Source organism: Pseudophryne corroboree, chromosome 7 (genome assembly GCF_028390025.1).
Source record: "Pseudophryne corroboree isolate aPseCor3 chromosome 7, aPseCor3.hap2, whole genome shotgun sequence".
NCBI classification, from domain to species: Eukaryota; Metazoa; Chordata; class Amphibia; order Anura; family Myobatrachidae; genus Pseudophryne; species Pseudophryne corroboree.
In genome coordinates, this window is record NC_086450.1 from 357,093,517 (window position 1) to 357,108,815 (window position 15,299).

At 47.8% G+C, this 15,299-nt stretch overlaps 1 protein-coding gene across 1 annotated transcript in view; it reads right to left on the bottom strand.

The window, feature by feature from the left end:
* The window catches only part of VPS35L (VPS35 endosomal protein sorting factor like), a 154,104-nt gene that overhangs the window by 12,064 nt on the left and 126,741 nt on the right, over positions 1-15,299 (bottom strand). The window contains exons 28-29 of the mRNA XM_063934448.1: positions 15,049-15,214; positions 10,474-10,592 (exon numbers count right to left, since the gene is read on the bottom strand). Coding sequence (XP_063790518.1) covers positions 10,474-10,592; positions 15,049-15,214 — 285 coding nt within the window. The remainder of the gene's footprint in view (positions 1-10,473; positions 10,593-15,048; positions 15,215-15,299) is intronic.

Genomic DNA, 15,299 nt, shown 5'->3' on the forward strand with positions numbered 1-15,299 from the left:
TATATGCCACACTGCATATTCCCCAAGTCCCATTATATGCCACACTGCGTATTTCCCAAGTCCCATTATATGCCACACTGCGTATTCTCTAAATCCCATTATATGCCACACTGCGTATTCTCTAAGTCCCATTATATGCCACACTGCATATTCCCCAAGTCCCATTATATGCCACACTGCGTATTTCCCAAGTCCCATTATATGCCACACTGCGTATTCCCCAAGTCCCATTAAATGCCACACTGCGTATTCCCCAAGTCCCATTATATGCCAAGCTGCGTATTCCCCAAGTCATATTATATGCCACGCAGCATATTCCCCAAGTCCCGTTATATGCCACGCTGTGTATTCCCCAAGTCCCGTTATATGCCACACTGCGTAATCCCAAGTCCCATTATATGCCACACTGCGTATTCCCCAAGTCCCATTATATGCCACACCGCATATTCTCCAAGTCACATTATATGCCATGCTGCGTATTCCCCAAGTCCCATTATATGCCACGCTGCGTATTCCCCAAGTCACATTATACGCCACACTGCGTATTCCCCAAGTCACATTATATGCCACACTGCGTATTCCCCAAGTCACATTATATGCCACACTGCGTATTCCCCAAGTCCCATTATATGCCACACTGCGTATTCCCCAAGTCCCATTATATGCCATACTGCGTATTCTCCAAGTCACATTATATGCCACACTGCGTATTCCCCAAGTCCCATTATATGCCACACTGCGTATTCCCCAAGTCCCATTATATGCCACGCTGCGTATTCTCCAAGTCACTTTATATTCAACACTGCGTATTCTCCAAATCACACTGCATAATCCCCAAGTCCCAATATATGCCACACTGTGTATTCCCCAAGTCCCATTATATGCCACACTGCGTAATCCCCAAGTCCCATTATATGCCACACTGCGTATTCTCAAGTCCCATTATATGCCACACTGCGTATTCTCAAGTCCCATTATATGCCACACCGCATATTCTCCAAGTCACATTATATGCCACGCTGCGTATTCACCAAGTCCCATTATATGCCACGCTGCGTATTCCCCAAGTCACATTATATGCCACACTGCGTATTCCCCAAGTCACATTATATGCCACACTGCGTATTCCCCAAGTCCCATTATATGCCACGCTGCGTATTCCCCAAGTCCCATTATATGCCACACTGCGTATTCTCAAGTCCCATTATATGCCACACTGCGTATTCTCAAGTCCCATTATATGCCACACTGCGTATTCTCAAGTCCCATTATATGCCACACTGCGTATTCTCAAGTCCCATTATATGCCACACCGCATATTCTCCAAGTCACATTATATGCCACGCTGCGTATTCACCAAGTCCCATTATATGCCACGCTGCGTATTCCCCAAGTCACATTATATGCCACGCTGCGTATTCCCCAAGTCACATTATATGCCACACTGCGTATTCCCCAAGTCACATTATATGCCACACTGCGTATTCCCCAAGTCACATTATATGCCACACTGCGTATTCCCCAAGTCCCATTATATGCCACACTGCGTATTCCCCAAGTCCCATTATATGCCACACTGCGTATTCCCCAAGTCCCATTATATGCCACGCTGCGTATTCTCCAAGTCCCATTATATGCCACGCTGCGTATTCTCCAAGTCCCGTTATATGCCACACTGCGTATTCCCCAAGTCCCATTATATGCCACGCTGCGTATTCTCCAAGTCCCATTATATGCCACGCTGCGTATTCCCCAAGTCCCTTTATATGCCACACTGCGTATTCCCCAAGTCCCATTATATGCCACGCTGCGTATTCTCCAAGTCCCATTATATGCCACGCTGCGTATTCTCCAAGTCCCATTATATGCCACACTGCGTATTCCCCAAGTCCCATTATATGCCACACTGTGTATTCCCCAAGTCCCATTATATGCCACGCTGCGTATTCTCCAAGTCCCATTATATGCCACGCTGCGTATTCTCCAAGTCCCATTATATGCCACACTGCGTATTCCCCAAGTCCCATTATATGCCACACTGCGTATTCCCCAAGTCCCATTATATGCCACGCTGCGTATTCTCCAAGTCCCATTATATGCCACGCTGCGTATTCTCCAAGTCCCGTTATATGCCACACTGCGTATTCCCCAAGTCCCATTATATGCCACACTGCGTATTCTCCAAGTCCCGTTATATGCCACACTGCGTATTCTCCAAGTCCCGTTATATGCCACACTGCGTATTCTCCAAGTCCCGTTATATGCCACACTGCGTATTCTCCAAGTCCCGTTATATGCCACACTGCGTATTCCCCAAGTCCCATTATATGCCACACCACATATTCTCCAAGTCCCGTTATATGCCACACTGCGTATTCTCCAAGTCCCATTATATGCCACACTGCGTATTCCTCAAGTCACATTATGACACGTCCCACTTCCAATTATATGCCACACTGTCCCCCCACCATATTACTTTTTTACTAACTTGCTGATCTCAGCTTCTGTGAATGCTGCAGCAGCCCTGTCACTTTTTCCAAGTGACGTCTCGTTATCGCCATGCAGGCCAGTGAAGGAGGAGGGAGAGGTGAGCCAACAGTTGGGATCACCACCTGCATTTATAATGCTTTGCAGGGCATGGTTGTCCTAGCATTGTGACTCCCATGAGAGGGGACTCATTGATTGTCAGACCTGGGAGACTGCTGTAGTTTTGCCTACGGCTAGGATGGAGCCCCCCCTTCGACCGGGATCCGGACTGAAAGTCGACAGTAACTAGGTCGACCACTATTGGTCGACAGTAACTAGGTCGACAGGGTCTTTAGGTCGACATGTTCTAGGTCGACAGGTCAAAAGGTCGACATGAGTTTTCCACAATTTTTTTCTTTTTTTGAACCTTTTCATACTTAACGATCCACGTGGACTACGATTGGAACTGTAATCTGTGCCGAGCGAAGCGGTAGCGGAGCAAAGGCACCATGCCCGAAGCATGGCGAGCGAAGCGAGCCATGCGAGGGGATGCGGTGCACTAATTGGGGTTCCCGGTCACTCTACGAAGAAAACGACACCAAAATAACTTTAAAAACTCATGTCGACCTTTTGACCTGTCGACCTATAACATGTCGACCTAAAGACTCTGTGGACCTAGACACCCTGTCGACCTAGTTACTGTCGACCAATAGTGGTCGACCTAGACATTGTCGACCTAGTTACGGTCGACTTTCAATACCACACCCCCTTCGACCAGCGCCCTTGGCAGTTGCTATTCCTGGCCAGCCTCTAGTTACGGCTCCGCCTCTGCCCACTGTAGCCTCCGTTTTCTGTTCTGCCAGGAGTGGAACCTGGTGTGGTGTTCTGCTGCTGTAGCATATCCACTTCCATTCTAAAAGTGCTGTGCATACCGATAGGATCTTCTGCATATTATAGTTGGAACACATGGTTATCCGAGTTACTGTCGCCTTCCTATCAGCTTGAAAAAGTCTGGCCATTCTCCTTTGACTTCTCTTAAGAACAAGGTATTTTCACTTTTCACCCACAGAACTGCCCCTCACTGGATGTTGTATTATGCCAGGAGATCAACTGTATCTGAGATGATCAAACCTTTCATGGTCAAAGTCACTTAAATCACATTACTTATCCATTCTGGTGTTTAGTATAAGCACAAAGTATATCTTCATCATGTCTGTATCTCTTTCAGCTGCCCCATGACTGACTGATCAGATATCTACATTACAAAGCAGATTTCTAGATGTACCTAATAAAGTGGTCTCCAAGTGTATTTGCGTGCACACACATATTCTGTAAGGGAGTGTGTGAAAGCTCCGGATAAATGCCTTCCTACTATAGATTACAGTTCTCCCTGACACTGCTTTGAAGATATTGATTTGGGACACCATGCCAATAACTCTCTTCCCATGTTAAAACCTCATCCTGAATGTTGTGATAGGATCAGTTTGACAGCGTATGATGAATTAATGACGATGAGTGGGAGAACCAGGAATAATGTAACAAGGGAGATCATTCACAGTTCATGTAACGCTCTTCTCCCAAAGGCGTAACAGGACAATCTGTTGCTGATTATCTGATTAGGTCATTGTAAGTAAAAAAACACAGCTGCATTATCAGAGTGTTTTTAAAGTGCACTTTGTAGAACCAAACTCTACAAAACCAACACAGACGTACAGAACAAGACTACAAGTTACTATGAGCTGGACCTAATGTCACTATAGGAGATCCTTGATGAGTGATTACTATGGGTGTGGGCAAGTTATGCTGCCACTTCAATCTTCATATCAGTGTCCAAGTATCAGCTTTATAGTACTAAACTTATTCATAGTATACAGCAATGTAGTGTGACTCAATTACGGAAATAGTTTAAACCATAATTAGCACAATTGTTGTTTACATAGCTCCTTTTGGACCTCCTTTATTTACTGCTGGGGAACAGAACAAAAAAAATAAGATTTTACTCACCGGTAAATCTATTTCTCGTAGTCCGTAGTGGATGTTGGGACTCCGTAAGGACCATGGGGAATAGCGGCTCCGCAGGAGACTGGGCACAACCAAAGAAAGCTTTAGGACTACCTGGTGTGCACTGGCTCCTCCCACTATGACCCTCCTCCAGACCTCAGTTAGGATACTGTGCCCGGAAGAGCTGACACAATAAGGAAGGATTTTGAATCCCGGGTAAGACTCATACCAGCCACACCAATCACACCGTATAACTCGTGATACTATACCCAGTTAACAGTATGAAATACAACTGAGCCTCTCAACAGATGGCTCAACAATAACCCTTTAGTTAGGCAATAACTATATACAAGTATTGCAGACAATCCGCACTTGGGATGGGCGCCCAGCATCCACTACGGACTACGAGAAATAGATTTACCGGTGAGTAAAATCTTATTTTCTCTGACGTCCTAAGTGGATGCTGGGACTCCGTAAGGACCATGGGGATTATACCAAAGCTCCCAAACGGACGGGAGAGTGCGGATGACTCTGCAGCACCGAATGAGCAAACTCTAGGTCCTCCTCAGCCAGGGTATCAAACTTGTAGACTCTTGCAAAAGTGTTTGAACCCGACCAAGTAACAGCTCGGCAAATTTGTAAAGCCGAGACCCCTCGGGCAGCCGCCCAAGAAGAGCCCACTTTCCTCGTGGAATGGGCTTTTACAGATTTAGGGTGCGGCAGTCCAGCCGCAGAATGTGCAAGTTGAATCGTGCTACAGATCCAGCGAGCAATAGTTTGCTTAGAAGCAGGAGCACCCAGCTTGTTGGGTGCATACAGGATAAATAGCGAGTCAGTTTTCCTGACTCCAGCCGTCCTGGAAACATATATTTTTCAGAGCCCTGACTACGTCCAGTAACTTGGAATCCTCCAAGTCCCCAGTAGCCGCAGGCACCACAATAGGTTGGTTCACATGAAAAACTGATACCACCTTAGGAAGGAATTGGGAACGAGTCCTCAATTCCGCCCTATCCATATAAAAAATATTTAGATAAGGGCTTTTGCATGATAAAGCCGCTAATTCTGATACACGCCTGGCCGACGCCAAGGCCAACAGCATGACCACTTTCCACGTGAGATATTTTAGCTCCACGGATTTAAGTGGCTCAACCCAATGCGACTTCAGGAAATCCAACACCACGTTGAGATCCCACGGTGCCACTGGAGGCACAAACGGGGGCTGACTATGCAGCACTCCCTTAACAAAAGTCTGAACTTCAGGCAGTGAAGTCAGTTCTATTTTGGAAGAAAATCGATAGAGCCGAATTCTGGACCTTAATGGAACCCAATTTTAGGCCCATAGTCACCCCTGACTGTAGGAAGTGCAGAAATCGACCTAGCTGAAATTCCTCCGTTGGGGCCTTCTTGGCCTCACAGCACGCAACATATTTCCGCCATATGCGGTGATAATGGTTTGCGTTCACTTCTTTCCTAGCTTTAATTAGCGTAGGAATAACTTCCTCCGGAATGCCCTTTTCCTTCAGGATCCGGCGTTCAACCGCCATGCCGTCAACGCAGCCGCGGTACGTCTTGGAACAGACAGGCTGCAGCAGGTCCTGTCTGAGCGGCAGAGGCCATGGGTCCTCTGAGATCATTTATTGGAGTTCTGGGTACCAAGCTCTTCTTGGCCAATCCGGAACAATGAGTATAGTTCTTACTCCTCTCCGTCTTATTATTCTCATTACCCTGGGTAATTAGAGGCAGAGAAGGGAACACATACACCGACTGGTACACCCACGGTGTTACCAGAGCGTCCACAGCTATCGCCTGAGGGTCCCTTGACCTGGCGCAATATCTTTTTAGCTTTTTGTTGAGGCGGGACGCCATCATGTCCACCTGTGGCCTTTTCCAACGGTGTACCATCATTTGGAAGACTTCTGAATGAAGTCCCCACTCTCCCGGGTGGAGGTCGTGTCTGCTGAGAAAGTCTGCTTCCCAGTTATCCACTCCGGGAATGAACACTGCTGACAGTGCTAACACATGATTTTCCGCCCATCGGAGAATCCTTGTGGCTTCTGCCATCGCCATCCTGCTTCTTGTGCCGCCCTGTCAGTTTACATGAGCGACCGCCGTGATGTTGTCTGACTGGATCAGCACCGGCCGGTGTTGAAGCAGGGTCTAGCCTGACTTAGGGCATTGTAAATGGCCCTTAGTTCCAGAATATTTTTGTGTAGGGAAGTCTTTTGACTTGTCCATAGTCCTTGGAAGTTTCTTCCCTGTGTGACTGCCCCCCAGCCTCGAAGGCTGGCATCCGTGGTCACCAGGACCCAGTCCTGTATGCCGAATCTGCGGCCCTCTAGAAGATGAGCACTCTGCAGCCACCACAACAGCGACACCCTGGCCCTTGGAGACAGGGTTATCCGCCGATGCATCTGAAGATGCGACCCGGACCACTTGTCCAACAGATCCCACTGGAAGATCCTTGCATGGGACCTGGCGAATGGAATTTCTTCGTAAGAAGCTACCATCTTTTCCAGGGCTCGCGTGCATTGATGCACCGACACCTGTATTTGTATTAAGAGGTCTCTGTCTAGAGACGACAACTCCTTGGACTTCTCCTCCGGGAGAAACCCTTTTTCCTTGTTCTGTGTCCAGAACCATACCCAGGAACAGTAGACGCGTCGTAGGAACCAGCTGCGACTTTGGAATATTCAGAATCCAGCAGCCGTGCTGTTGTAGCACTTCCCGAGATAGTGCTACTCCGACGAACTGCTCCCTGGACCTCGCCTTTATAAGGAGATCGTCCAAGTACGGGATAATTATTTCGGCCATAACCTTGGTAAATACCCTCGGTGCCGGGGATAGACCAACGGCAACGTCTGGAATTGGTAATGACAATCCTGGTGAGGAGGGTAAATAGGAACATGCAGGTAAGCATCCTTGATGTCCAGTGATACCATGAAATTCTCCAGGCTTGCACTAATCGCCCAGAGCGATTCCATTTTGAACTTGAACCTTCGTATATAAGTGTTCAAGGATTTCAATTTTAGAATGGGTCTCACCGAACCGTCTGGTTTCGGTACCACAAACATTTTGGAATAGTAACCCCGGCCTTGTTGAAGGAGGGGTACCTTGATTTCACCTGCTGGAAGTACAGCTTGTGAATTGCCGCCAGTACTACCTCCCTTTCTCCGAGGGCAGCAGGCAAGGCTGATGTGAGGTAACGGCGAGGGGGAGTCGCCTCGAACTCCAGCTTGTATCCCTGTGATACTACTTGCAGAACCTAGGGATCCACCTGTGGGCAAGCCCACTGGTCCCTGAAGTTCCCGAGACGCGCCCCCACCGCACCTGTCTCCACCTGTGGAGCCCCAGCGTCATGCGGTGGACTCAGAGGAAGCGGGGGAAGATTTTTGATCCTGGGAACTGGCTGTCTGGTGCAGCTTTTTCCTTCTTCCCTTGTCTCTGTGCAGAAAGGAAGCGCCTTTGACCCGCTTCCTTTTCTGAAGCCGAAAGGACTGTACCTGAAAATACGGTGCTTTCTTAGGCTGTGAGGAAACCTGAGGTAAAGTTTTTTCTTCCCAGCTGTTGCTGTGGATACGAGGTCCCAGAGACCATCCCCAAACAATTCCTCACCCTTATAAGGCAGAATCTCCATGTGCCTTTTAAAGTCAGCATCACCTGTCCACTGCCGGGTCTCTAATACCCTCCAGGCAGAATGGACATTGCATTAATTCTGGATGCCAGACGGCAAATATCCCTCTGTGCATCCCTCATATATAAGACAACGTCTTTAAAATGCTCTATGTTAGCAAAATATTATCCCTGTCTAGGGTATTAATATTATCTGACAGGGTATCAGACCACGCTGCAGCAGCACTATTCATGCTGAGGCAATTGCAGGTCTCAGTATAGTACCCGAGTGTGTATATACAGACTTCTGGATAGCCTCCTGCTTTTTATCAGCAGGCTCCTTCAAAGTGGCCGTATCCTAAGACGGCAGTGCCACCTTTTTTGACAAACGTGTGAGCGCCTTATCCACCCTAGGGGATATCTCCCAACGTGACCTATCCTCTGGCGGGAAAGGGTACGCCAGCAGTAACTTTTTAGAAATTACCAGTTTCTTATCGGGGGAACCCACGCTTCTTTACACACTTCATCCACTCATCTGATGGGGGAACAAAACACTGGCTGCTTTTTCTCCCCAAACATAAAACCCCTTTTATGTGGTACTTGGGTTAATGTCATAAATGTGTAACACATTTTTCATTGCCGAGATCATGCAACGGATGTTCCTAGTGGATTGTGTATATGTCTCAACCTTGTCGACACTGGAGTCAGACTCCGTGTCGACATCTGTGTCTGCCATCTGAGGTAACGGGCGTTTTTTGAGCCCCTGATGGCCTTTGAGACGCCTGGGCAGGCGCGGGCTGAGAAGCCGGCTGTCCCACAGCTGTTACGTCATCCAGCCTTTATGTAAGGAGTTGACATTGTCGGTTAATACCTTCCACCTATCCATCCACTCTGGTGTCGGCCCCACAGGGGGCGACATCCCATTTATCGGGCTCTGCTCCGCCTCCACGTAACCTTCCTCATCCAACATGTCGACACAGCCGTACCGACACACCGCACACATACAGGGAATGCTCTGACTGAGGACAGGACCCCACAAAGTCCTTTGGGGAGACAGAGAGAGAGTATGCCAGCACACACCAGAGCGCTATATAATGCAGGGATTAACACTATAACTGAGTGATTTTTCCCCCAATAGCTGCTTGTATACACATATTGCGCCTAAATTTGGTGCCCCCCCTCTCTTTTTAACCCTTTGAGCCTGAAAACTACAGGGGAGAGCCTGGGGAGCTGTCTTCCAGCTGCACTGAGAAGAAAAAATGGCGCCAGTGTGCGGAGGGAGATAGCCCCGCCCCTTTTTCGGCTGACTTTTCTCCCGCTTTTTTCATGGATTCTGGCAGGGGTAATTTATCACATATATAGCCCTGGGACTATATATTGTGATGATTTGCCAGCCAAGGTGTTAATATTGCCCTCAGGGCGCCCCCCCCCCCCCAGCGCCCTGCACCCATCAGTGACCGGAGTGTGAGGTGTGCATGAGGAGCAATGGCGCACAGCTGCAGTGCTGTGCGCTACCTTGTTGAAGACAGAAGTCTTCTGCCGCCGATTTTCCGGAACACTTCTTGCTTCTGGCTCTATAAGGGGGCCGGCGGCGCGGCTCCGGGAACGAACACCAAGGTCGGGTCCTGCGGTCGATCCCTCTGGAGCTAATGGTGTCCAGTAGCCTAAGAAGCCCAAACTACCACCAGTTAGGTAGGTTCGCTTCTTCTCCCCTTAGTCCCTCGCTGCAGTGAGTCTGTTGCCAGCAGATCTCACTGTAAAATAAAAAACCTAAAATATACTTTCTTTCTAGGAGCTCAGGAGAGCCCCTAGTGTGCATCCAGCTCAGCCGGGCCCAGGATTCTAACTGAAGTCTGGAGGAGGGTCATAGTGGGAGGAGCCAGTGCACACCAGGTAGTCCTAAAGCTTTCTTTGGTTGTGCCCAGTCTCCTGCGGAGCCGCTATTCCCCATGGTCCTTACGGAGTCCCAGCATCCACTTAGGACGTCAGAGAAATATAAAGAATAAAATATGCTCAACAGTAAATAATATACTGCAAGGGGCTTTATTGTGCTCGTCCCACCCCCCACCCGCGCCGGCATTCCGCGCCGGCATTCCGCTGCCGGGTTGGTATGCTGACCGCTGGGATCCCGAGGGCCGGTCTCCCATCCCCAACCCCGCTGAACATGTATAATTTGATGGATTTATTGTAGATTTTATTAAAAGCACAGTTTTTATTCTAGAAATAATGGTTTAGAAGTCAGAACCCTGACACAAGGGATACTGGTACTTAGAGGGCCTTGTACTTTATGTAATACGCTTTCCTATTATCTACATTAAGAGGAACAGTAGTATTACAGACAACTAGATAAAGAAGTCCAGAAAGAATGACAGGTCACATACACAGAGTGGGACTTACCTTTTCCTTCCCAAGAGCTTTCAGATGCTCCAAAATCTGTCCTATGACCGTGTCGCACAGCTTGTTGATTTCTGCCAAGAATTTTGAGTCCCCACCATAGAGATTATCATTGGAATCAACTACAGGTAAAAAGAGATTAAGCATGTATGTTACCAGGGGTGTAAGCCAGACATGTGCCATCCACTGTGGAGGTCCCCACTCCGCTCTTCCGAGCTCTGCAAATTCTTCATGGGCCTCCAGCGGCTGCCGCACATGCTCAGAAGGGCAGAGCAATGATATCCAGAGCAGTAAGGATACAAATATCTCTGGGATCACCACAAATTGTTTTATTATTTATAGGGGATGTAGTCATGTTACCGGCGGTCAGGATCTCGGCCATCAGCATACAGACACCGGGATCCCGACCGCCAGAATGCCAGCTGGGGGCCCAGGGCTATTCACCCTATTAGGTTTTGTGCTCCTTCCTAAATCATCACCATGTAACACCACTGCATGTGTCTTTCCATTGGGCAAAGCAATATAGAAGTGTCTATCCCTGGGATTATGGAAAGCCCCTGACGTCTCCTAAAGCCGGGGCTGCCAGCAGGGGCAATTGCCGGGATTGGTGTCCCAGGCCTGGTCAGAGAGGGGGACCCGCCCTTCGCTCCTACTGCCAATACCTGGAAAGCCGCAACAGGCTGTGCAACAACAGCGGGCCGATGCGCAGGAAGACTTATTAAAACAGTCCTACCCTGCACAATGGACCTCTGTGCATTATTCCTGCAGGCCTGCAGCACTCCACCTATATGTCAAGTCACAATGTATGACATCACCTAAGGGTGAAGAGTCACAGATCGGCGGAGGGGTGGAGGGAGGCCTGTCTATTTGGCACGTCCTGGGTCCCACAAATTCTGATGGAAGCCAGGCCCACAGTCACACTATTATCGCTCTTCTCTCCGGGATACCAGTCTGAAGATCAACACTGTCTAGGTCGACAATGTTTAGATCGACCACTATAGGTCGAAAGTTACTAGGTCGACAGGGTTGGAAGGTCGACATGGTTTCTAGGTCGACATGTGCTAAGTCGACAGGTCACAAGGTCGACATGAGGTTTTTTTTAAAAAAATCTTTTTTTTTTCATATTTAACGATCCACGTGGACTACGATTGGAACGGTAACCTGTGCCGAGCAAAGCGGTAGCGGAGCAAGGAACCTTGCCCAAAGCATGGCGGTGCACGGTGCACTAATTGGGGTTCCCGGTCACTCCACGAAGAAAACTACACCCAAAAAAACCAACAACTCATGTCGACCTTTTGACCTAGCACATGTCGACCTAGAAACCCTCTCGACCTTCCAACCCTGACAACCTAGTGACTGTTGACCTATAGTGGTCGACCTAAACATTGTCGACCTAGATACTGTTGATCTAATGATCCACACCCTTCTCTCCCTGGAGAAATCCCTGTTTATATGTCTGAAGCATTTTAGTTTCTACAGTGAAATAAAGACTGGATACCACTTCTATTAATATAGAGCTGGCATGTTCCTAACAAACTGAGGGAAGCATTTAATAAATGTCTTTCTAGATGTAATAACTGCCCTTCATCCCGGATGTGTTGTTGTACCACAGCGTGTTTGTGTACATTTCATTGCAGCTTGCTGATTGTTTTATGCATTGGTAAATAAACCATCTATTGTTTGCTGATTTAGGATTTTCCAGATGAGCACAATGGCTCCCAAATGGCCATGAAGTCGGGATTAGCAGTGCACACCGAAGCTGTATTAGGTTATAGGGAGATTAGCCAACTACAAAGGATTTTATTTTGGGTTCCTCAGAGACATGCCAATTGTAAGCAACAGCTGTTAGAGAAACCTGCCAAGTGCAAGGACTGGTGTATAAACAATACGATGAGCTGGGGACATAGGAACTCGTTGTCTGTATTTACTGACAACTAATCAAAGCCAGCGTCTGCCACCCAGGAGATATGGACTTCCTAACGGTGACATCATTAGGTAGCCAAATCTATTTATTGCATCTTGCTGAAGAAATATTGCGCGTATAACCGGCTGAAGTAAATAGGACACTTTACATAATGTCAGAAGATGTATTCAGTTATTATACATTTAGTACTTCCCCTGCTCCCAGACATGTGCTGAAAAATATATCTTCCAGCTACAACCCTGATGTATTGGTTTGTACATACTTCCTGCAGCTCTAACTAAATCTATTGCTCGGTCTATTGCTGTGTTTACACCAAAGTCTTTGTGGGAGTCCTTTAGTAACATTTAGACAACACAGATCAACTTTTTAGATACAGTTGTTATCCTTCAACAGTTTTGTATTATATCCAAGAACTAAGAAAACGGATGACTGCTTTGAGCATATAAAGTCTTTGGTGAAAAACAAAGAAGGAAGCCAAGACAGAGTGTATGGACATTGGGGGGTATTCAGACCTGATCGCTAGTTTAAAAAAAAAACGCAGAGACAGTTTTCGCCCGCCTGCGCATGTGCCGCGATTGCATTGCACATGCCTTCACTATACAATCGCATCCTGGAAAGATGCAATCGAATAGTGATTGACAGGCAGTGGAGCTGCGGTGTTGGTGGGCAGTGGTGCAGGAAATGCAGGTGTGTCATGCCCGTTTTTTGGGGTGGCCGGATGACGTTGCCTGCATTTTCGGCGACGGGAAACGTGGCGCCGAACCCCCTGCACGTGCAGCCTCTGTTTATGCAGGGGTCGACCTCTATTTGCCGCTTTCGGTGATGCGATCGCAATTGAATTGCGCCTACATCGCTGGGTGGCGCTACACATGCTGGGTGGCCCCCACCATGCAAATCAGTAGAAGATTTTACCAACTCTGAATAACCCGCCATTGCTTGCTAAACTGTAATAATCTAGAGTCAGGATTCTGGGATGGAGATAGAGAGTACTGATTAACCAAACTGCAATGTGGAATGGCTAGCAACTGAAGGGCGCCAGTGCAGACTCTTCCTAATTCAGTGCACGCTAAGGAAAGGGAGTGATGATACAACCAGGGCTCTAGCAAATTATCACAGCCGAGCAAAATGCCATCATTTCATATCGTCTTGTGCAATGTAATTTCCCACAAGCTAAATCTATCTGTGGTACTATACAGGGGAGCGTTGTCCATGGGCATCCAAAGTAGATTTCCTGGTAAGCCAACAGCGACCATATAGTCCACATTGTGTTGGGTTCTTCCTGGGCGCTGGCTCCTTTATTAACAGTTTCTTATATAGCGCAGCATATTCCATTGCGCATGCTTCCAAGAGTAAAGAAACAGGGCAGGAATCTGTTGCTCTGCCCCTCCCCCCATTCCTACTTCTGCCCTCCCACTATGCATGCAAGGCATGGGGGCACAAAGAGGAGATGCTCCCACAGCATTTAAGAGATGGTAAGTGTGTTCAGAGAGGGTACTAATGTACTATGCGGGATCTTTATTAAATATGTGGGTTAATAATAGAACATTGGGCTTAGTGGGGGCTAGTTATGCAATGTGATAACTCTGTATTAAATGTAGGGTCAAATATTTTAAAGTCAGGGCTCTGTGGGGGGGGGGATTTATATGTTGCTAACATTATATTGTGCCTCATTGGGAGGATCCAGGTCTGTTTATTAAATGTGTATGTTATCAATTAAAGGTCAGGGCTGGTTGAGTTGTAAGGTTATTTATGAAACGTGAATGCTATTAACTTAATGTTGAGGCAAATAGGCCTATTTATTAAATGTGAATGTCATTTGGGGCTGGTTGAGATGGAAGGAGGCATACTTATTAAACATTAGTGCACTGATTTAATGTCGGGCTGGTTGGTGGGGGGAATGACCTTACAGTGGTGGTCAAACTTGGTCCTCAAGGACCCCTAACAGTTCATGTTTTCCAGATCTACTGGCGAGTTTACACAGGTGTATTCATTATTAAGGGACACATTTTAAAAGAGCTGCAAATATAATCTGCCATGAGATGCATAGTAGCCATCTTTTTTTAAACAACGTTCCAGGTTCCAAGGAAGCAACAACTGAACTTTAGACCGCAGCAGCAGGTAGTCAAAGCTCTTCCATGAGTGACACTTTCACAACGGAGATGCACCACTGCCTCCTTGTTAATCTGACCCCATCTACTGGGAAAATGCCTGTCTACAACAAGAGGCCACTTTCACAACATTTTTCCAAATTGCCCCAGGTTGTCAGCACTCTAGTCCAGCAAAGGGTTCACTACGATATTCCGGCGGTCGGGCTCCCAGCGACCAGCATACCGGCGCCGTGAGCCCGACCGCCGGCTTACCAACAGTGTGGCAAGCGCAAATGAGCCCCTTGCGGGCTCGCTGTGCTCGCCACGCTACGGGCACGGTGGCGCGCTACATGCGCCACGCTATTTTATTCTCCCTCCAGGGGGGTCGTGGACCCCCACGAGGGAGAATAAGTGTCGGTATGCCGGCTGTCGGGATCCCGGCGCCGGTATACTGTGCGCCGGGATCCCGTCAGTCGGCATACTGAAGACCACCCCCAGCAAATAGTTGGGAGAATTTTGCTGTAGTTCTGAATTCCATGACAAAATGATAACTTAAGAGCGGGATACCTTTATCTACATGATACAGATAGCTTTCTTGACTCAAGGCAGCCAGCAGATGCAGAACGCTGGTGTAGATTCGAACTTTATCATCGCTGTTATCCTCCCAGGTGTAATCTTCAATCACATTTAAAAGGCCTCGTACCAGGAACAGAACCCCTTGTTCTGGGTGGTCCTACAGAAAAGACATTTGTACAGTGCAAGGGAGTATATATTATTCAAAGACCATGAGAAATGAGCACACACTCCCCTCACAGCCC